The 23602-nt window shown below is 39.1% G+C and overlaps 1 protein-coding gene across 2 annotated transcripts in view; it reads right to left on the reverse strand.

The window, feature by feature from the left end:
• Nucleotides 1-9186: 9186 nt before the first annotated feature.
• Nucleotides 9187-23602, reverse strand: part of TRMT11 (tRNA methyltransferase 11 homolog) — a 48021-nt gene continuing 33605 nt past the window's right edge. For both annotated transcript variants that reach the window (XM_065911587.1, XM_065911588.1), the window contains one exon: nt 9187-9758. In XM_065911587.1, the coding sequence (XP_065767659.1) occupies nt 9627-9758 (132 nt within the window). In that variant the 3' untranslated portion in view covers nt 9187-9626. The remainder of the gene's footprint in view (nt 9759-23602) is intronic.

Raw genomic sequence — 23602 nt, forward strand, 5'->3', positions numbered from 1 at the left:
AGAGCCTTAACAATGGCATTAAGGGAACGATCTTCATGGGGAGGGAGCTTCTCCCAGTTCAAGCCTCAAGCCTAGACTTTGTAGCAAGGCTTGGAAGTCCTTCATGATCTGGCCTTCGTTTCCTCTCCAGCTTCATTTCTTCTATTCATCCAACACTTGTAGTGGCTCCAAGTATCCAAGCTACTTGAACTGCTATCCAAGCATGCTTTTCCAGATGCCTGGAATCCCCCGCCTGCCCTCATACAACCTGACGTCAGCTGGCAAGTTCCACAACTTCTTCTTCAGGAGTCTACTTAGATGTCAGTCTCTCTAAAAAGTCCTCCTGGACCCAAACCTCTCCCACTGTTTGTGTCTGAAAATGTAGATTTCCTGATTATTCAGGTTTGCTGAGACCAACAGGTCAGAATACCATTGCCAATGAAAAGATTGTTCCTCAAAGTTCCCAAAAGAGGGGGTAGGCCTTGCCAAGCCATTGCACACAGATTAGTCAAGAAGCAAGAGGGGAGGTAGGGGGAAATGTGGGTAAGCGCCTTTATGGGGGTTCCCCACAGGAACAGAGAAGCAGGGTGGAGGCTTGGGATTGGCTAGTCTGAAGTTTCCGTGGGCTCTGGCGTGTCAGGTCTGTCCCTATTGTCTGTGCCTGGCCTTTAAGTGATCATGACGTGGGAACAGGGGCCCAGAGTATGAGAGCATGAGAGAGGAGGTAGGGTTTACCGGCTCTGAGCTGCTCCGTGTACATATGAGAGGCGAGTCCTTTACTACCCCTCAGAATTGGCTGGCCCTGCAAGTAGCAGACTCTCCAAGGTGAGCAAGACCTCGCATGTCATGTCAAAGGATCAGAAACACATGATTAAGACTATACACTGCTCAAAGTGGTTAACTGCTCCTTTTATACTCACCACGGTCTTACCTTCTGGAAAAACTGACTCCTTAGCTCTTTATTTGCTACCCCTTGTGGCCCCCTGGACTTGAAGCTCATTGAGGATGAGGGCTGTATCTTTTTCAATGCCAAAAATGACAACAAAGTATACAGAGATCAACTTGATTGGCTTCGAGGTCTAACCCTTGGTCTGGTGCACTAGGTGACCAATGCAGAATCGAGTCTCATGGAGGGTTGATCCCCTGCTGCAGGATCGAATCTCATGGACCACTCACAGCTCATGGAGACATGTCATGTCTTCCACAGCACTATGTTGCCCTTTTTTCCTTAGGAACCCAGTTAGCATCATGCAAGACCTCTCTTTGGGTTCAGAAAGCCAAACTGAAGGCAAAAATAAAGTTCTGTTGTTTCCAAATTCTTGATCTGTTTTTCCAAAATGAAGAAAACAAGCTAACAAAGGCAAAAATCAAAAAATAAAATTTTACTCATTTATTTTGCTCCAAAAGATAAGACTGTTTGTAGAATTAAATGTCAAGGGATCTTATGACATTTCTTGGCAGAATTTCTGTGTGAAGCTTTCAAATCAGTCAGTTTAATCCAAATTAGTAGGAGCTTCAGAAAAGGCCTTTGGCCCATCCCTAACTGGGAAGAGGTTTTGTCATGGACTCTGCCAAAGGCATAAGCATATATAAAAAAAGAGATAGAGGGGAAATTGGGATTTTGGCCCAATATTTTTTTAATAATGAGCAAACAAAACCCTCAGCTTAATTAAAAATTTCCCCACATTCTGGCCTACCCTGTGATTTTTTATGTTGCTACCCAAAAGCTATTAATCAGTTACTTAAAAAAGAGAAAGGGGAAGTACTTTTAAAGGATAAAGAGAAGAGGAAAAAAGTCAAGGTTTCCTTTTCCTACATCCAGAGTGCAAACCATGGTGGCCTGTTTAGCAGGTTTGTCTTCAAGGCAACTAACAACAGCTTGTCAGTTTTTAAAGTGATATGATGAGGCTCATGAACATATACAATAAATGGGGTGTATGCATTCATTCAGTTTGGACAGGGGCTCATCACCCCAAAGCCAGGCATATTGCTCTCTGGAGCTTCTAGCAGTGCAATGCAGCAATTTCATCTCACTAGATGAATTTCATCTTACTATATCTAACTATATTTGTAATTAAAATATAAGTTTCTCATAATAATCTTGGAATTACCTCATTCAGTCTGACAGGTGTTGGGTCGTGCCAATTCTCTTTGCTAAATATACACATCATGCAAGGGGACAATGCAACAGAATGAACCGGTATGGGGTATCTTCACTCAGTGGCTGTTTGTCTCAGGCAAGGATCTTCTGCTCCTCAAATTTGCAACCACCATCCAGATTTGCTCTTGAATACTCAACAGTCTGTTGTGCAGTTTTCTGTGCCTGTTCCATAGGCTTCTCACATTCAGGATGTCTGCCCATCCAAACCTTAACACATGGTCTTTTCTATTTTCTATTCCATTGGTGTCATGCCATCCACCCAGTCACCCAACTGGAACTCTGGACATCATCCATTACTCATCTCTGTGTGCAATCAATCAGCAGGACCTGCTCATTTCATCTTCTAAATATTCTCCATTTAATCTTTACTATCACTGCTCTCTAGTTGAGATCTTCACATCTCTCAGCTGGATGGATGACTGCAGCAACCTTCTGACTAGCATTCCAGCTTCTAATCTATCTCCCTTCATTCCAAACCACTACCACCAGAGTGATGGTGATAGACCAAGCCTGACAATATCACCCACGAAAATCCCAAGGTAGCTTCCCTTCCGCCCCCAGGAGGTGAGGTAGAAAGCCCTCCTGCCATAATTTCTAGCCTTATTCTGTTGCTCCCTTCAGTGATTCCAAACCACATGCAGCTCCCCTACACACCATGGTCTTTTTATGCCTTTTATCAACCAATCAGCAGCAAGCAAGCAAGCCTTAGAACACGTGTAACAGGAAAAGCAGGAAGCTTCCCTGGTGGTCTGATGGTTAAGAATCCACCTTGCAATTCGAGGGATACCAGTTTGATCCCTGGTCCAGAAAGATCCCATATTCTGCAGAGAAACTAAGCCTGTTCTCCGCAACAAGAGAAGCCACCGCAAAGAGAAGCCCGCGTACCACAAAGAAGAGAAGCCCCACTCTCTGCAACTAGAGAAAGCTTGTATGCAGCAACGATGATCCACCACAGCCAACAAATAAAATTAGTCCTTAAAATAAAAAAAGGAAAAGTAGAGTAGCACACATAACTGGTACATGGCAAAGCAGTTATCATTAAAATAGAAAAGAATGTTTTTATGTATTTTGGGCTCTAGAGGAAAACATAAAGAGAACAAAATTAAAGATAATAAATCAGCTGAAATATTGATTTTCCAGCTTCAACATCAATAATAAAGCATACCACGTAGAGGGCTCTTTTTGGACCAGATTGTCACAGCTCCCTCTCTGGGTCTGGTTCTGGAAACCTTCTCAGTCTGAGGCTCAAGCTGTTAATCAACAATTGTCTCTGAGCTGAAACCCAACAATTAAAAGACTTAGGTGTCTGACAAAGAACGAAACACTGTACTATTCAGAGCTAACTCTAGAGCAATGTATTACTAAGCCTTTCTGAGAAGGCTTGGTAAATGACTGCCAGAGAAAACATAGAACAATGCAGAGAAAATTTCCAAAGTTCAAAAATTGCAGATGCCTGTGGATGGTAGGGAGCATGGAAAGTCTATCAAATACCTTGACCATCAGCCCATGGTTGATGTGGCTTTTGCAATAAAAGGTATAATACCATTGTCATACCAATGGTTCAGAAAGCCAAACACATGACACCACTTGGTTTCAAAGGCCAAAGTGATGTGGCTGGAGTCAACTGATCACACTGGAACAGCAACGCTGTAACCGAAGAAAGTGCCAACAGCAGTGACACAGAACCAACAGCTCTGAGCATGGGGGCAAAGATCCGAAACAATCAATCTGCCAGGAGCAGGCTGGACAACACTCCATGCAACGTGGCCTCCTTCACCACAAGGCAATCAGGTCTGCTTTTGGCAGGAGTCATAAGTCTGGCACCAAACAGTAGCTCTGCGTCAGAAACACAGTCCATTACTTGGTGTCCTGTCTACATATTGGCAGGTGTGCAGTCACATGTGGGACAACGATGGATCCAGGCCACAATGATGGCAATCTGGGTGGTGTCAGCCCAACCAACAGCTTTCTTTTAGCTGGCTTCATCAGAGAATGACCCAGACAGCTCTGCCAGCAGCCAGTCTGTTTCCACTGTTGGTAGCCCCCAAGGAAGGGTATCTTTAGTCAACCAATCTGTAGTTTTCCAAGTGATGGAACAAACCATAGGTCATCAGCAACAGCCTAAAAGTCAGTAAAAATATAACAAGTCTCAGCAAAGAAGGTACTGGCTGGAGCTATAACAGCTTTGAGATTGGCCCATGGACCAGGTCAGCCACACCCATTTTCAGGTCTGAGTACCTGGCACTGAAAGGAAGCCGCCACAGCAGCCCTTTGAACTCCTGGGTTTCAGTCTGGCCAACCCATCAGTGAAAGAGGCAGAAGGCATTTAGAGGAATCTCCTAACTGTAACATAAAAGTATTTTTAACCCCCCATAAATGCAACCTTTAAGAGTCAAGGAGACCATTGAGCCATTCCCTTTGTTTCAGGCAATGTGGAATGGGGGATAAAATTTTCCCCAAGCGGACAGCTGCCACCTTTTCATCTAAATCCAAAAAACAACTAGGGCTATGCCAGCTGCATTCTTTTTTTTTATTAGTTGGGAGGCTAATTACTTCACAACATTTCAGTGGGTTTTGTCATACATTGATATGAATCAGCCATAGAGTTACACGTATTCCCCATCCCGATCCCCCCTCCCACCTCCCTCTCCACCAGATTCCTCTGGGTCTTCCCAGTGCACCAGGCCCAAGCACCTGGGCTGGTGATCTGTTTCACCATAGATAATATACATGCTATTCTTTCGAAACATCCCACCCCCACCTTCTCCCCCAGAGTTCAAAAGTCTGTTCTGTACTTCTGTGTGTCTTTTTCTGTTTTGCATATAGGGTTATCATTACCATCTTTCTAAATTCCATATATATGTGTTAATATGCTGTAATGTTCTTTACCTTTCTGGCTTACTTCACTCTGTATAATGGGCTCCAGTTTCATCCATCTCATTAGAACTGATTCAAATGAATTCTTTTTAATGGCTGAGTAATATTCCATGGTGTATATGTACCACAGCTTCCTTGTCCATTCATCTTTCTTGAGTATAGCAACAATTCCATCTGACAAATGAGGTTTGCTGGGCCCTTCTCATCTTGTTGAGTTTGTTTGATTCACTCCACATTGGAAGTACCAGGTTGGTTGGCTCAGGTATTCAGTTTTGACAAGAGCCCAGTAGTTTGCTGTTTTTTAGAAGGGGGAGCAGGCAGGAGGAGACACTATATCTCTTATCTTTCAAGGGTGCTCACATATCTACCAAAAGAGTCTAGAATGTAGGGAGTCATTGCCTCCTTAGTAAGATATTTAGAAATGCAAGACATCTATGAAGAATTGTCTCCCAACAGGTAAAAACTGTAGAAAAATGCAAAATAAATAAATAGTTTTGCTGTTTGTGCTGGAAGCACTCAGACTTGTGAGATACTCCAGTCCATGATTTATAAACGAACCAATATCAAAGTAGACTTCACTTACTCTATGGATACAGTCCTTCTAAGAGAAAAAGATTCTTACAAGTGTTTAAAGAGGTTTTACAGATTTTTAAAGGCTCACCAATACCAGCTCTGACCATCCTGACTCACTTCACAAATGTACAACATATTAGATACAATACTTAGGCAGACCATTGAAGCCCAACCCAAGTACCATTTCACTTCCAATTTTAATTTTCTCCTCAGCCATTTTTAAAATTTGACTAACTTCACACATAAGCCCAGCTAATCTCCACTGCTGGATGTTAGACAAAATAGAGTTCTTCTGATAAGCCCTCAGGAGAGAGATGGGAAGGCTTGATTAAAGGAGAGATTTTAAAGTCATAGAGGTCAAAGCAGATTCCTTTTTGGGTAATTCAGTTTGGCATCATTGTGATATAATTATCTTAGTAAGAACATTCAAATGCTAGAACAAAAATATACTAAGAACATCCTAATATTCCAAGAAATAGGGCTAGCAGTTACATAAAGTGAAGTGGGCTTAACATTCATCTCTTAAGCCTATTTTGTTCTGTGACCCAGGCTTCTTAGGAAACTGCCATGAGAATTTAGCCTCCATCCCCCTAAAAGCCTGTCTACAATGGCTTATGAAGGAAGGGATAAGAGCCAAATTCCAGGTTGGGCTTGGTTATGCCTAAATGTCAACTTGCTTATCCCACATAGTGAAACATATGAACATCCTGAGGCAGACCTCTATTGAGGGAAGAGGGTCAGGTTCCCTAGTGACTTTGCTAGGAATGTGCTGTCTCTATGATTCTATGGCTAGATAGAATCACAGATATGTTTTTCATTCCATTACAATTCTTTACACTCTAGACCTTATGTTCTCAAACCACTCTGTTTTATAGACGCTCTCAATGTTTTAGTAAAGTACAAACATCATCAGTCTAGTATTATTGTGTCCATGTGTATGTTCTGGATTAAGGCACTTTTTTTGTTTGTTTCGATTATAAACCACATTACTTGATAAATATCTGAGAAAAATGGGATTGAGCAAGTTGGAAATAAAAGTAGGTTTTGCTTCTTCTATCAATACAATTCTTCTAAGAAAAAAATATCCTTACACGTGTTTAGTTTTCTAAATAACTTCATAATGGAGAAAAACCATGCTCTTGTAAGAGGCTGTCAAAAGTCCTTATTCTGGTATAATTTACTCCCTTTGGTCAAACAGAAAAATCAACAAAAAGATCATCAAGGTTCTTAGCCACAATTACCTCCCATTTCTATCCCTATGCTCCATATTAATTAATTAATTTATGCCCTGCTTTATCTACAATGGATTTTCCCCCCTATTAGAACTATTAACATCACCGGAGATTAGAATGGGGTAGAAAGATCATCTTCCCCAAAACATGTCACCTTCACTCTTTAAAACATAAACATTATGCCTTCTTACATATCTCCTGGGATTAGCAATACCTGATAATACTTCCAGCATGGGTTATTTCTTTTTATCCAAAATGACTAAGACCTTTGATTCAAGAGTTAGATTTGCTTATACTGGTATCTAAATAACCACCTTAACATCTAATTTCCTGATGTTAAAAAAAGTCATCCCTGATTATAAGAGTATAATAAAACATATTACCTAAACAGTTGTTTCTGTCCCAAACTTTTAAAGCATCTCTTTCATTCGATAACATAAAACACATTCACTATAATCTTGTCCGTTTTAACTCAGGCTCTACCTTTCCCTACCAAACTTGAAATAAATTTCTTTAGTTGTAATCATCATTCTCCTTAAATGTGTAAGTAATATCAAATTTTAAGTGAATTTTCACCATAAGGAAATAGTTATAACACTGACTTACCTTCCAGAGTTTAAACAGCTTGAAAATGTGTTATTGGTCAATCTCTGTATTTAAAGAATCAGTCATAAGAAAGTTAGCGGTGAACAGGCCTAAACCTGGGTTACCCTGGGCAGGAGGCGGCTAGAAATTTATAGGAGATTTGAAACTTTTTTTTTTTTATCTGCTGGCCACTTTGTCTAAATACCCCAAAGACCACCCACTCCACTATTCCCTCCCAGCTATCACAGAAAAAAAGAAAAAAAAAAATCCACCAGAATGGATGGGAAGGAGGTTACTTATGATGAAACACCACCAAGGTAACCATCTGGCTTTTATAGATGTTTTAATATATGCCAGAAGCAAAATTATAGAGTCTGTCATATTATGAACATTAACTAGGCCAGTCCACAGACCACCTAAGGTTCACTCACAGATTATACTGTAAATTCACACTACAGGACTACCTAACATGCAGGCATTATGCTAGGTGATCTTCTTGCTAGTAAAGTGCATGAGGAATATACATAAAACTCAACCAATCCTGGAAATGATCTTCTCCAACTTATACAGGAAGTAGTAAGATCCTGATGCCAGAAAATAAAGTTGTTCTTTCTAGAATAAGAGGGCTTGTGACTTCTAAAATCGAAATCGATTGAGAGTGATCAGCTTTCTTTTTTACTTTTGGGTACCAACCTTACAATCTCACAACAATGAACAATTAAAGAGCAGAAGAGCTCCACCAGAGGTAATAAGAAATAATTTGAATTTTTTTTTTAATGTAGAGTCATTTTTTTTAGAACAAAGTGATTAAAATTAACATTGCAACTTTTCCAGATCTAATTTGGAACTAATTTGGACTAATTTTTGTGAAAATCAAAAAACAGGGCAAGGCTAAAATTTCATATTCCAAATTTAGTCAGCTACAAACTTTCAAACTCACTCCGCATACAACCTCAAAAAATTTTAAATAAGATGGTTTACAACAGAAATACTGAAAATAAATCATCCTTGAATACTTTTAGATTTTCCCCAGTGTACCACAAATCACATCCAGAAACCCAAACAAAGTAATCACTGAACTGTTTGAGATCTGCTGAACTTCAGAACTGCAGAACAAGAAAAAGAGGGAGAAGGTAGCAGACGGCCTGCTCCCTTTCTGCTTGGGCAGCACTGGTCTTCTGGAGGTCTTAGGCTATGCACATTCAAATTGTAAGTCCATAAAAGCCAGCAGTAACACTAAAATAATAATAACAGCATAAATAAAAATAGGCTCTGGTTAGAGAGAAAGGATTCATTTACTGCCGCCCTGCTGAGGTACTCTGGCCACCGAAAGCAGGAAAGCTATTAGCATCCTGAATTAATGGGTATAGTGGTTTCCAAACAAGATATTTTCATGATGGACACAATGTGGACTCAGCAAAGTTTCTCCTTCAAGAAAAATATAGCTTCTATTTCAAAGGGCTTTGATTAGACTTAATACCATTAGGGAACCATCAAGGATTTGTGTTGTTGTTACTGCTTTAACTATCAGTTACTTTCTAAACCAAAAATTGTGGGTAGTTAACTTGACCGACAGTCAAGGTTTAGGAATGCAGGAGCAAATCCAAGGTACAGACGAACTTCAGATGGGAACAGGGCTCAAGGAGTTTGGAATCTTTTTAGGTTGTCAGGTCCTAGCCTTTCTCATTATCACCATGATCATTGTTACTACTTATTTGTCTGGGATTTATAAACAAAAGTTCATTTCCATCATCACACCCCCCTCTGTATACTATATGATTTTAGAAACCCTCAGTAAGCTTTATGAGTGACAATGACAATGTAAAACAATTACAATCAAAAACAAAATATACAAGTCTACCTAATGAATAAATTCTCAACCACTATTAATTGCCTATAACATATCCAGCAGATTATCTGTTTAAAAAGTCAACACGATTAGTTCCCTTTATAAATCAATTACCAAAAATATAACTGTTTTCAATTTCCATAATACTTGAAAGTACAAATATAAATTAAAGTTCAAAAGACCACATACAACAAAATAGTCTATAAAACAAAGCTAAAGTTAAAAGAACTGTACTGACTTTGTATCATTTATTTTATTATATAAAGCTATTTAAAACAGTACTTTTTCTGTATTGTACATGAAAATTCATATCCAGATGTCTTTTCTATCAAATCCTTATTCTTTCTCCATTGTCAAAAATCTTAAATTTTCATTCCTGGCCAGATTTTTCTTCCTTGGCAATTCTTTTTGTTACCCCACTGAAATATTTCTCACGGAAGGAATTATGACCTTGGTACAGCAGAAAGTGATCGCTCAGCAGATGTGAATACTGGTCCCGGTTCTGGTTGGTTAGAAAATACAAAAAATAAAGATGTTTGAGTTACTTCTTTTGTTAGCCTGCAAGCAAAGCAGTTACTTTAAACAAAATCTCAGTTTCGGGTACCCAGTTGTTTTCCTTTATTACATCTGAATTGGAAATATACCACCATTTTACGTCTGGGTCATGCCTGTGTATCCAAAGGACTTTCACCTACTTCACCTCACCCCATCCACACAACGGTCCTCTGCACAAAGAGGACAAATGCTCTTACTGGGGCAGAGGGAAAGCAGGGGGAACCATCGCCCGCAACTCTAGTCCGACGGCCACCAGCGGCTTCCAGTTCCTCGCTCAGCACACGCTGAAGCCGTCTGTTTTTTTCTTTTTCATTTATTTTTATTAGTTGGAGGCTAATTACTTTACAATATTGTAGTGGGTTTTGTCATACATTGACTTGAATCAGCCATAGAGTTACACGTATTCCCCATCCCGATCCCCCCTCCCACCTCCCTCTCTACCCCATCCCTCTGGGTCTTCCCAGTGCACCAGCCCCGAGCACTTGTCTCATGCATCCCACCTGGGCTGGTGATCTGTTTCACCATAGATAATATACATGTTTCGATGCTGTTCATCTTTGACTGTAAGAATTAAAGAGCAAAGAAGCTTCTATTCCAACAAATGACCTCATCTGCATGATGTCATACAGGTCAGTAAAACTGTCTGGGGATACGCCCACGTTCGGTTAATGACATCAACTACTCCTGGCAACTTTAACCTCAGTAGATGAAGATACAGGCTAAACATGTGGTCTTCACACTCTGAGACTTCAAAGACAGGTGAGGACTAGTGCTCAGACATATCTTTAGGAAACTAGAAATACGAAACTGGGATAGACTGTCATGCTTCAGTTTAGAAAACCAAGGGATAAGACTGACAGAAAACAGTGAAACATCAGCTTCTTGGTCAATTCCACTAGTCACCTCAAAATGGGAAAAAAGTTGAATTAGAAATAAAACCTTATATCCCATGCCCTTCTGCAAGTTCATATTCAACTGCACAAGGATTAATGTGATTTGGAGGACAGACATGGAGACACAATTAGAAAATATGAAGCCTAATTTATTACCCTGGTTTCAGTATCAAAACAATATCTACAAATATATCTAGAATATAACAATCCTCAAAATATTCTTGTACTTTTCCTCATTCCTGTATGAGATGAATATCTTCATTCTTTCCCTCATCTCTAATACTAATAATAGTCCAGGTTTAGCCAAAATAAAGTTATTTTGGCTGATTTGTTTATTCAAAACTATTTTGCCCCAGAATGCTTTTTTAAAAATCACACACAAAAAACAAATTATTAAACATGCTGAGATTTCCTGATTAATTTTATTTAAAAAAAAAAGTGGCTACTTAAATTCTATGGCACTAGGAATACTATACTTCCAAATTCTTGCAAGCACATGAAAACATGATGGTGGTTACTAACTTCAGGCTATATAAATGTCAAAAGTTTAAAAATAAATTTTACCTATCTACAGGTAAAAAATTAAAGAATACCAAATGAAAGATAGTATTTATGTAGTATTTATTATGGGCCAAAAAGACAACCCACTCCAGTATTCTTGCCTGGGAAATCCCATGGATAGAGGAGCCTGGTGGGCTACAGACCAAGGAGTCGCAGAGTCAGACACACATACACACACACACCACCCTAAATGCTTCATAGAAGTGGAAATGTTAGTTGCTTAGTCACATCCAACTCTTTGCAACCCCATGGACTGTAGCCCTGCCAGGCTCCTCTGTCCACTGGATTCTCCAGGCAAGAATACTGGAGTGGGTTGCCATGCCCTCCTCCAGGGCATCTTCTCCACTCAAGGATGGAATCTGGGTGCCTTGCATTGCAGGTAGATTCTTTACCATTTGAGCCACCATGGAAGCTCAAATGCTTCATGAGCACTATCTAATATAAACTCATCAGCTCTAAGAGATAAGTACACTACTATCACATCTAGAGATGAATTACTGAAGAGTACAGGCCCAAGATAATACAGCTAGTAAGTGACACAGGATTTGAACACAGGTCTATCAGACCCAGGGACTACACTCTTTAAATGTAACATAATAAGGCTTTTTTTTCGGTCCCCTAAAGAGCTAACTTTTTCCTCAACTCGAGAAGCAGGAGTATCTCCGGGAACAAAGCATGTGATGAACAAAGGCGTCCCAGAAAGGAAGAGAACTGGATCAGAAATGCTATTAACTTAGTTCTAGTACCTAAAAGAATTACTTCAATGACACAAAATTTACCTACTAGGAGATGTAAGGAGCCACAGATGCCCTAACCCTAGGAGGACAGTTGACTTGAAGGGAGGACTCAAGGTGCACATCTCAGAACTGCACAGGGGAGAGCACAGTACAGAACGATGGTCCAGCACTGAGCCTCTGTGCATGCCAACTCTGATCAAACGTCTGCCTGAGGAGTCACAAGAAAGGACGGGACATGCCTTCATCTAGTCCTCCAGGTGTTCTGCATTCTGTCCACACATCAAATAGGATCATTAGGAAACTTGTCTACTTGCTGAACTGCATGAGCTTAATCCTGGCAGGAACACCTTTACTTGGTTACAAATAGAGCTATGTCCAGAAGTGACATCTCTCCTGCTATTACTTCTCACAACTCTTTGCATCATTCTCCACCCAGTCATCAAAATCAGAAACCTGGGTCAAACTGCTCTCTCTTTCTTTCTCACGTTAAGTCAGTCCTAAAATCTTAAGTTCTATATCCTAAATATTTCGCATCCACTCCTCCTCTTCATCTATAACTCCAGTACTACAGTTTAAGCCTTCCTCATCCCTCCTTGCTTTTTTCCTGAAAAGCCAGTTGCCCTGGCTTTGTGGTCCCTCTGTAGTCTATTTTCCACAGTGGGATCAAATACAACTTACTAAAATGCAAATCTACTACACCAGCATTCTGGTTGAATCCAAAGAAGTCCCAACTCTCCCCAATGCTGAGGCTTTTCCTTTAACGTTTGGGAGTGACATTCAATTTCACATCAGTTTGCTGAATGTCCTCTCACTTTCCCCTTCTGCACAAGAGGGATCAGAACACAGTCAGGCAATGAGAACCTTCAGTTCTGCCTTCTGTCCATTCTTCTCCCTGTGAAGCCTCTAAGCCATGCAAGATCACCTCTACACCAAAATGCACAGCAGACTAGTTCAGCAAATGTTCTAGGGCTGCAGGGTTATGACAGGACAGAAATGTGTGATCCGAGTGTGCAAGCTTAAAAGGCAGAGGTGTGGTAAGACAGCTGAAGACCAGGATGGGCCAGGCTCAGCTGCTCATGCGTCTAACCTACCTAAACTGCCAACTATGCAGCTCACGAGGGGAAGCAGGAGAGAAAGTCAGAGCACAATGGAAGATAGGTGTCCTCAGAAGACAAACTGAGAGCTTAACAAGACAGCTTGCCTTTGATTTCAAGGATATACACAGGGCAAACTAATGATAATAAAAAGACTATAAAGATCAGAGGCAGAGCCTAGGAATAAACAGCAGAAGCCTGGAAAGCTCAAAGTGGTGATTATAACCTATACCAATGAATGATTACCAAGAAAACATGTACTAGCTATGGCATTCTTTATCTTACTAGTTTAGACCTCAAGATTTACTCAAAATACAGTAAAAGCAAAATAAGCCTCTTAACAAATTGTATGCTCAGTGCTATAGCAACCTGGTAACAGAGGAATACATGGTGCTAGAAAAGTGGGGAAAGACTACTATTAGAAATGCAACCTCTTCGGGGGGTGGGGGTCGGGGGGCGCGGCAGTGAAGTGAGTCACTCAGTTGTGTCCAACTCTTTGAGACCCCATGGAATAGTCCATGGAATTCTCCAGGCCAGAATACTGGAGTGGGTAGCCGTTCCCTTCTCCAGGGGATCCTCCCAACCCAGGAATTGAACCCAGGTCTCCCACATTGCAGGCAGATTCTTTACCAGCTGAGCCACCAGGGAAGCCTTGGGTGGAGAGGGGTCCTATTCATCTCCCAGGGAGTAGAGAAGCATTAATGTGAGTCCTATACTGGAATGCCTCCTTCTACAAGGACTGATTGCCCCCTGATTGCAAATTCAGACATTCATAACAAAAACTCCTGGAGAACCCAAAAGCTCCAAATCCCTTGTTCAGTCAGGGATCTGGCAAGCGCTGTTCTATTACTAGCAGCTTAAATCTGCTTCAGGGAAAGTCAGATACTCCAGGACTTTGACTACCATTTTCATCTAAGTGGAAAAGACATGGTTCACAAAATGTTTCACATAAAAGATTCAGTACGTTTATGGTCCACATATATATATGTAAATATCACACCTATGAATAGTACACTCTGGTCCTTATGAAAAATACCATTTGCAGCATTCAGAACTTATGTTACCTTGACGCTGAATAAAATAGCAAAGTCTATTTTTTGTTCTCATTTCTCTCTCTCTTTCAACCTATCTTTAGTTCAGTTTACCAGGGATCACACTTGAGATGACGATATTCAACTCCACATATTTTTCACCACCTTTTGATAACTCTTCTCTATTCACATTCCCTGCCCATCTCAACCAAGAATATCTGCAGATTTTTTTTTTCAACTCAGTATCTCAAAGGCCAAGAGTTTATTTAAAAGGGAGAAGAGTATCCTTAAGCAACACAACCCTTGAAGTCCCTCACTAACTCCAGTTTGCCCCAATGTTTGATCTCTGGTTTCTCTGACACTTCCAAATCTGTCTATCACTATCAGTCATGATATCATCTACGTGTCATAAACCCTGAGTTCTGCCAATTTTTAGTAAGCAAGATATACTTCATGGAAAATAAACACACAAAGAATCAGGAAATGCCAAGAAAAAAAACTATGGCAATATAAGATTACAGACCACCTTTCCCAAATATCATGACTACTGGTTAAATTTTGGCACATGTAAGATTGTTGATTACACTATCTACTGTGTATCATTTTTATAACCAGAAATCAAGAATTTCTGTAGGAAAATTCTGGCTACATAATGGGAATACACAGCTTTCAGATCTATCACTTAACTTTGTAAGACAAACAACAATTATGACAAGAAACATACAAATTCTGATCTAAGAAAGCAACTGATATACATTTATAGCTATGTGTTTGACAGAAGTGAATTATTTTAATTTTCTGCATCTTTTCACAGATTATTACCTAAATTTCCCACATACGGAGACTTAAAGAGTTTAAATAATCTGCACAAGTAACACAGCTAGCATGTAATGCCAGAATTGTAGGCTAGATCAGGCTTTAAAGCTCGTACCTTTTCTGTCACACATTTTTTTTTTTTTTCAGTAGACATTACATCAAAACAATGGTTAAAGAGTTAGCTTCCTGCATGGTAGATTAGTGGGTTGTTCAAAATGGAGTGTGACATTTAGAGGCTGTTTTTCACCGAACAGCAGCATCATGGTAGCACATATTTCGGCTCTAAACTTCTAGACAGAACCCCTTTAACCACTGTCCCACCCAGCCAATTTCTGGTCCTATCACTACTACTAATTCTACATAAACTCCTCGAGGAATTTTAACACAATTGCCCATGGAAAAAAAAAAATCAAAGGAAGCTTTACAATTGGCCGTGTACTTTTATGTGTACAGTGCCCTCTGCTGGCTGGAGCAGATAAATTCTTCTTTATAGTATTTCCTGATGTGGGTAAAGAGCATCTGAAGCCCAGTGGACCACGATGCATAGGACAGTCAGGAGCACTCCACTTCCCTCACTGTCTGAGTCCTGATTGCTGTAAACATCTAAAGGCACAGAGCAGCAACAGGAAAGTCACTTTCCTTCAGAGAGCACTGGCATTTATTCACATCATTTCATTTGTAGAAGAATGATATGGAAATATACCAATACGTATTTACCCTAGAGATTCTAAAATGTCTTATCACTGTCATTTATGTCCAATCTAGAATTGCAAATTATTCTCTAGAAAAATAAAGAAAAAGTACATAAACCAGGCCTTATTCAAGTTAACCTTTATTTTTACAACTAACTCTACATCAGCCCTGGGTGTTCATTGGAAGGACTGATGCTGAAGCTGAAACTCCAGTACTTTGGCCACCTCATGCGAAGAGTTGACTCACTGGAAAAAGCCCTGATGCTGGGAGGGATTGGGGGCAGGAGGAGAAGGGGATGACAGAGAATGAGATGGTTGGATGGCATCACCAACTTGATGGACATGGGTTTAAGTAAACTCCGGGAGTTGGTGATGGACAGGGAGGCCTGGCGTGCTGCGATTCATGGGGTCGCAGAGTCAGACACGACTGAACGACTGAACTACATCAAAAGTTGTTTAGTTGCTCAGTCGTGTCCAACTCCTCCTTTGCAACCCCATGGACTTCAGCCTGCCAGGATCCTCTGTCCACAAGATTTCTCAGGCAAGAATACTGGAGTGGGTTGCTATTTCCTCCTCCAGGGGATCGTCCCTACCCAGGGACTGAACCTGTGTCTTCTGCATTGGCAGGCAGATTCTTTACCACTGAGCCATCTGGGAAAAAAGTAGAGCATCAAAAAGAACAAGAGACTTTAAACGGGAAGTTCTTTGGCTACTTATAATTTAATAAATGTTAACTTTTTAAGGAACAAATTCTCAAGAAAAAAAAAAACTTTTATAGTAACATCTAAAGCTTCTACTTTAAGTGGAACTAATGACACTCTGGATTAATATGGGAGAAAACATATATGCAAGAGTGTCCTCAAACTGAACGTCATAAAACTGCTTACTTTAAGGAAAATAAAGCTGAGAACTGCACTTATGTAAAACTATTCTTCTAACTACTGTCTTCTCCCAGAGATCTGCCATTCTTTGTTATCTCCGCCTTAATTAGAAGGAAGGTGTTCTGATTTCCACAGTATAGCGATCCACCTGTTTTTTTGTTTCCTTCTCATAAGAGTAAGGCCTAGGTATCATAGGATTAAACTAATTCTAAATCACTGACTTTTCAGGAGTGATATCAGGGTAATGACAAAATTCAGTGTATTTTCAAACAGAAAATAGCTCTAACTAGCTGTTCTTACTCTTCCTTCAAATGAATGATTTAAATACTGTTGAATTTGATTGCTTTTATTCTGGAGAGGCCCCAAACAATCACCGAACAGTTACTGTTTATTTCATAAATATTTACTGAGTAGGGAGTAGAACAGTCAAACTCCATTAATTCACAGAGTTACAGACATTAAACAATATACACCCTAACATATACTTACAAACTGTGATGAGATACTGGGAAGAAAAGGGTACCATAAAAATATAAGGAGATACCTAGTTAGATGGGAGAGAAGAAAATGAACAAGAAAGGCTTCCCACAGGAAGTGACATTTACCTGAGACCCAAAAGATGAATCAAATTTACTCGTAAAAAGAGACAGGAAAAAAAAAAAAAAAAGAGAGACAGGAAGAGAGCATTCTAGGAGCACAGTGAGGAAGAAACACAATGTGAAAAGATTCAGACTAGAAGGAGCTAAGTACGTCCTGGGGACTGAGCGCAGGCCAGTGCGGCTCAGGCTTGAAGAACGAAAGGAAAGGTGGCTGAAAATCAAAGGGGAGAGAACGGCTGGAAGTAGTCCAGGCTGGCCCTGAAGGTTACGTGACGGATTCTGAACTTTAGTCTAAATTTCCCAGCAAGTTACTGATGAACTTTAAGCAGGGGAGTTTCATTATCTGCCTCCATTCTGAAAAATACTCTGGCTACTGTACATGCTATGTGATGGGAGGAGAAGCCTCAGAAGCAGGAAAGCCAGCAGGAAGACTGCTGCAGTAGCCCAGGGGAGCAGCTTTGGGACGGAGGGGCAAGGATAACAATACCTGCACCTACTCAGTCACCCCAAGCCAGATCTCTAAGTTAGCCTTCGACTTGTCTCCCTTCCCCAATTATTCAGTCAGTCTTCAGGTCCCGCCACATCTACCTACCCAGAAACTCTCAATATCACTGTCTCTCCCACAATCTCTATGTTCTATCTTTCTTAGCTGACAGCCTCACTGTCTTCACAAGATCATGCCAGAAGCCTCCAGGCTGGTGTCACAGACATCTTTCCACAACAGAAACTTGCCTGCATATTAAAGTCTGGGTGACCTTCCTAAACAAGAACTTCTGTTACTCTCCGAACTCACATCCGTCAGGATTCACCATCACCAATCGGATAAACTTGAAACTCTTCGGGAGGTAAAGTCCTTCAACACTGAGCAGGCCTCTGCTTTCCACTCTATCTCCAACCACCTCTCCCCAAATGCTCAGTGTCTCAGTCATGCTTCAATGTCTAGAATTTCCTGAATGCACCCTCTCGTGTCTCTGTACCTTTGCTGAGAATGTGGGCCTCTTGACTCCAGCACCGTCTCCTCGGGTGGGCGCCCACCGGTATTCACATAGCAACGTGCACAGATCACTACAGAACCAAAGCTTCTCTCACATCAAGTTCTCTGAGGATAAGGACTATGTTTCATGAGTCTGTTCGATCTCAGCATATGACAGAAGTGGTTCTATAAACACAAGCTGAGGGAAGAAAGCCATGGCTTTCCCCTCAGGGAGCACACAATCAAGTCAGAGAAGAAAACAACAAAAATACCTGAATGTAAAGATCAGTAAAAGACAGTTTCCTTTCTCATTTCCCACGGTACTTTTTCCATTCGCTCTCAACAAAAACTTATATCCATCTTTATAGAGAAAAAAGAGGAGTCAGCAGGTTTGAACTTCCTCAACTTCCTTGCCTGCAGCCCACCCTCTACTACAAATTGGACCCCCTTGCTTGATTCTACAGTCTCATCTCTCACACCACTCCCTACCCACGTTCTAACTGAAGCCAAGATTCTCTCGCAGCAACCGCTTACTGCCAAAAGTGACTTTTAAAGAATCCCCCAATAATATATCTAAGGATAATCATCAATTTATAATTAATTACTGTTTAAAAACAAGAGCTTTCCCCTAGAAAGGTATCACTTTGGGGATGAAGTTGAAAACCATTTAAAAGAAAACCAAATGCCTTTTATTTTAATTATAGGTCAGGTTTAAGTTGTCCTTTTACTTACTTAACTGACGATTCCTGATAATGAGATAACGATTTTTTCTACCTCACTAGTATTAACCTAAAGTCATTTATATTCTCAAAGTGGCAGCAGTTTATATAACATAGCAGTTTCACTGCAAACACTTGAATACAAATGGCTTATGAAACTTATTCTGTGATAAGTGGAAACCAATGATGCTGTCATGGTAATAAAAGCCAAACTGGTGATGCTCACCTAATTTTGTCAAGACCAACTTCTGGATTCGGGCAACAGATTAAAGGTATAATATACATTCTTTAATAAGGTGAGAGGAAGAAGGCAAAGAGATGGAAGAGGAAAAGAGTCAGTAGATTTTCCTTCTTATAATTAGCAGAGAGTGAAATAAAAAGTAAATGATAGTGCTGGATATAATGGAACTCAGTTCAGCTTCAGGGTAATTACCCATGTCCGGCTTTTGTTTAAAAATCCTTGCTCCCCTTATCAAAGCTTCCCACTGTTCTACATCTGGTACTGGACAGTAGCTATAGAAACCACTTGTGCTAAAGTTATACAACTATAAACAGCACTAGGCCATTTCCAAACCAAGGACAAGCAGGTCAAAAGTCTGGCATCCAATACTATTAAGGGAAACTTTTAGCATTACTCTTAATAGGAACAAGGTAAGGGTTGGAAATCTTCCTCCCTAAATTAGGTATTCACATACAATCTATACTTGTAAAAAAAATTACTCTGTAAGGCATTAAGTTACCTAAAATCTAGTAAAATATTTTAATATATTAAAAAATCTTTATAGCTAGTGTTCTGAAAATGAGTGACATTCAGTGACTGAACTTTGACATCTGGCACTCAACACATAATGTCTAACTGTAAAAAACAAACAACAAAAAAACCAAAAAAACCCATCATGGATTATCTGTGCTATCATGATGATATAGAACTATGAGTATATTCCACATGCTCACCACTAAAATCTGTAACTTCATAAAATTCAAAACTTAACCCTAAACATTAAAATACAGGCCAACGCACAGGATAAAAATGTAATGACAACTTATTAGTTGCTCTATCTAATAGTTACTTACAGTTAAGAAGACTCTTACTTACCCTAAGCAGCAAAGGATGAGTCATAGACCAAAGCATGCACAGACATGCACATACAAACTCTCCTGTTTTAATGTGGAGACACTTCATCTCCTAGGTGACTTTTTAAAACCATCACAACCCATTAAAAGGAAAATTAATAAAAATACACGTTCATTTATATATATAAAGATCAAAACAAAGAATTATTTTGCTTAGCAATGAACTGGCTAGCGATAATATTACAAAGGAAAGCAAGGAAGTGAAAGGAAGTGATTACCACAAGAGTCAGATTAGTGCTTATACCTGCAGGAGGAGGTGTTTATAATCAAAAAGAGCCAGAAAAGTGGGGTGCTCCAATACTCCATAATTTTGACCTTGGTGGTCAATGCAGAAATGTTTACTTTATAATTATTCATTAAACTGTACCCTTAGGATTTGGGCAAAAAAATACATATTAAATTTCAGGGTTGGGTTCTTGGTGGGTCATACAATGAGAAGTTTGTATTTCAATTTGAAAAATACTAAAAAGACAATTCTAAATTAAATAGCCATATGATAAACAAAAATACAAAAAATAGAAAATGTGTCATTTAAGATTTATTAAAAAAAAAAAAAAAGCTCCAGAGGATTATGCTGACTCTGAACATACACTTCTCATTTCCCTAAATCATTCATTCCTTGGACTCCCAGATCACACTTTATATTTTGCAAATGACCTCTGCCTAAGATTCTGTAAGAGCAATACATTAAAGACTGTTTTACTGTCATGGTTTGAAAATATGAACATTAGAGCTGGAACATTAAGATGAATGCTCCCTCTGCCATCAGAGAACTGCTTTTTCCTGCAAATAAGAGAGTTATATCCAAGTAGCATCATAAGTAGAAAGACCCAGGTATCTTAAATGATTCCTTCTTGGAGCTAGTAGGGGACAGAGTTTTGTTTTTATCTGGTTTACCAGAAACAGTAGCTTCAAAATATTGTGATAGCATTAATTTAACAAAAAATTCAGTCTGGCGAAGTCATTTAGTTGCAGAAATATAAAAGAAAAAGTCAAATGATGACTCTCTAAAATTTAAATTCATGGGAAAGTACCATTAATAGCAAAAGTAATTCACTTGGTAAGTAGATGGCATGATCCTTAAACTTGAATTAATACAATACGATATATAACATCATCAGGCTTCTATCTGTGGTTATAAGCCTTTTATAAACACCTCAAGTTGAAATATAATTGAAAAATAATGCAAATAGCTTCCTTTTGATTTGTAATGCAAAATAATTTAGAAGATTCTCTTCCCATCTCTGTTCCTTGACCTCTCTCTCTCACACACACACACACACATATTTTGATGTTAATGAACACTGTACTGTACTAAGACACAGACTGAGCTCATATCCAACTATCACGTTCTTAGTGTCATTTTGTCTTATTTTTGTCACTGATAAATAAACTAGCATCTATTTTCCACTAGGCTTAAGATCGAAATACTTCATACCTAATTTTTAATCTTTCCTCTCTGATTGAAAGGAATATACCCATTCACCCTGGCAAGGGATAGGCAAAAAACAAAGTATTTCAGAAAGAAAGGTCAACAGGAAGAGACAACCTTTAATTCAAATGGCTGCCAAAGGAAAAACAGCTAACAAGGCTGACCCTGGGAGAGGGTAATGCATAATGGAAACAGGCACAGCATGAAGTCAGCAGAATACCAGAGTTTATGATCAGCAACACTGCTATCCTTCTCATATGTCAACTACTCAGACGAAGTCAAATTTCTTCCACTTCAAGCCATCCATAAGACATTTTCTCAAACAAGTGACCTCAGTCTCTCTTCTCTCTCTTCCTCATTTGAAACACTGTTGTTGCTAGTGGTATGTTAATGGCTCTTTTCTCCCTCCACAGCTTTAAAATCTTTCAGTCCTTTAGTCAAGTCTTTCAGTTTTGGCCACCTTCCATTATGATTAATGAAGCATTCATAGGCTTCATGTTACGGGACTCTTTCATTTGGTCCAAAATAAAAAATTACATTAACTTTCATCACCTGCCACTATGACCTCCCAATATTCTCTGTTTTAAGTCATGTGAACTATACTGCCTAGCTACTAAAAAAAAAATAATGACAAATGACTCATACTATAACTTTAGTCTAAATTAATGTCCTTGATATCTAAAATTAATTTACCCATACTTCGGTACTTCTCAAATCACCAGCAGAGTAACTAGGCAGGAGTCAAGTAAATAAGCCACAAAGAAATAGGGCACATGATGGCCTATTTAGTGCAATGGCAATTTAAGATAATTTTCTTATATTTAACCAAGTACTTTTATAGCATATAAAAGTTGTATGAATGTTTAAAAAAAAATTTCAAGGAGATCTTGAAAATGGCTGCCTTGGGTATACATTCGTCTGTCCAAGCATACTGGTATAGAACACAGAGGATTATTTTGGGTAATTTTGACTGAAGACAAACTACTGCACTCGTATTCTTCTGGATAACTCTAGAGATCAGCATTTTTCTCCTATGAATTTTATATGAGAAAAATGTTTTATATGAGTAACCACTGTGACCACAACTATATATGGCAGCATTGACTACACACTGTATCAGCAGGAAAAATAAGTTCTAGTACAACAAATCCCATTCTACCATGGCTTCATGAGGCATGAGAAAAGACCATCTTAAAAAGAAACTTGTAACATGCCACTCAAGAATGTCTGCCTTTTAATCTCGGCATATTCTAAAGGATTCTAAAGGATTGTGTTTTGGTAAAGAGGCAACACGATGTTGAAAAAAGGATATAGAATTTCAGGTACAAAGAGGAGTTTTGGTCTCAAACTGGCCACTTCCTACTTAAGCGGACTGGGCTAGCCCTTGGGCACTTCCTCATCTCTAACCATATGCACAATAATAAGGTCAAATCGATGTGAAACTTCTGCAAAAAATAAAGCCTTATAAAGGGCTATTTGTCATTCATTTAGCTTTCAGATTATATCAACAGGGAATAATGACAAAAAACTGGCTTTTCTTAACGTGCATTTTCACATTTTAACACAGCAAAAATTTTCTTCCTTACTACAAATGTTCAGTAAGTCTAAAAACCATAGCCAATAAAGATACAAAATTTTATGAACTATCCACACACTTTAGATATTTTTTTACATTTATAACTTATGTTTACCTTTTAAAAGGGGGGAGAGGGAGAACACTTTATAACAACGTATCAGCTGGACCAAAAGTTATACTGAAGTTAATCCTAACAAGTGACAAATCAAAAATGAAGAGACACAGTATACAAAAGTGTAAAAATCTAAAATTAATAGTCTTCCACTGCCAACATCAACAACACTGAACAAGGTCAAGAATAATTTGTTAGATGTACATGAGAACTGTTTGACAATTTTATGTCATCACTTTCATTATAAAGGACTGGGATCTTGCTGCAATTATATACACTCCTCTCCATACAAACAGAAGGTAGAAATGAAGCAATTAAATGAAAGCCAAACATGACTAATTCAACATGACAAAGTAATCTCAGTTATAATAAACTCCATGCAAATTAAAACTCACTGAGTAAATTTGATCTTATAAAGGGAAGGCCATTTCAAAAAATTACTCAAGCAACAGGATTTCCTTACTTTATAAGTTAATTTGAAAGGACAAAAGTAAAATATTCAATATTAAGCATATCTTAGAGGAGAGTGCCTTTATTTTTA

Source organism: Muntiacus reevesi, chromosome 19 (genome assembly GCF_963930625.1).
Source record: "Muntiacus reevesi chromosome 19, mMunRee1.1, whole genome shotgun sequence".
In the NCBI taxonomy this organism is placed as follows: Eukaryota; Metazoa; Chordata; class Mammalia; order Artiodactyla; family Cervidae; genus Muntiacus; species Muntiacus reevesi.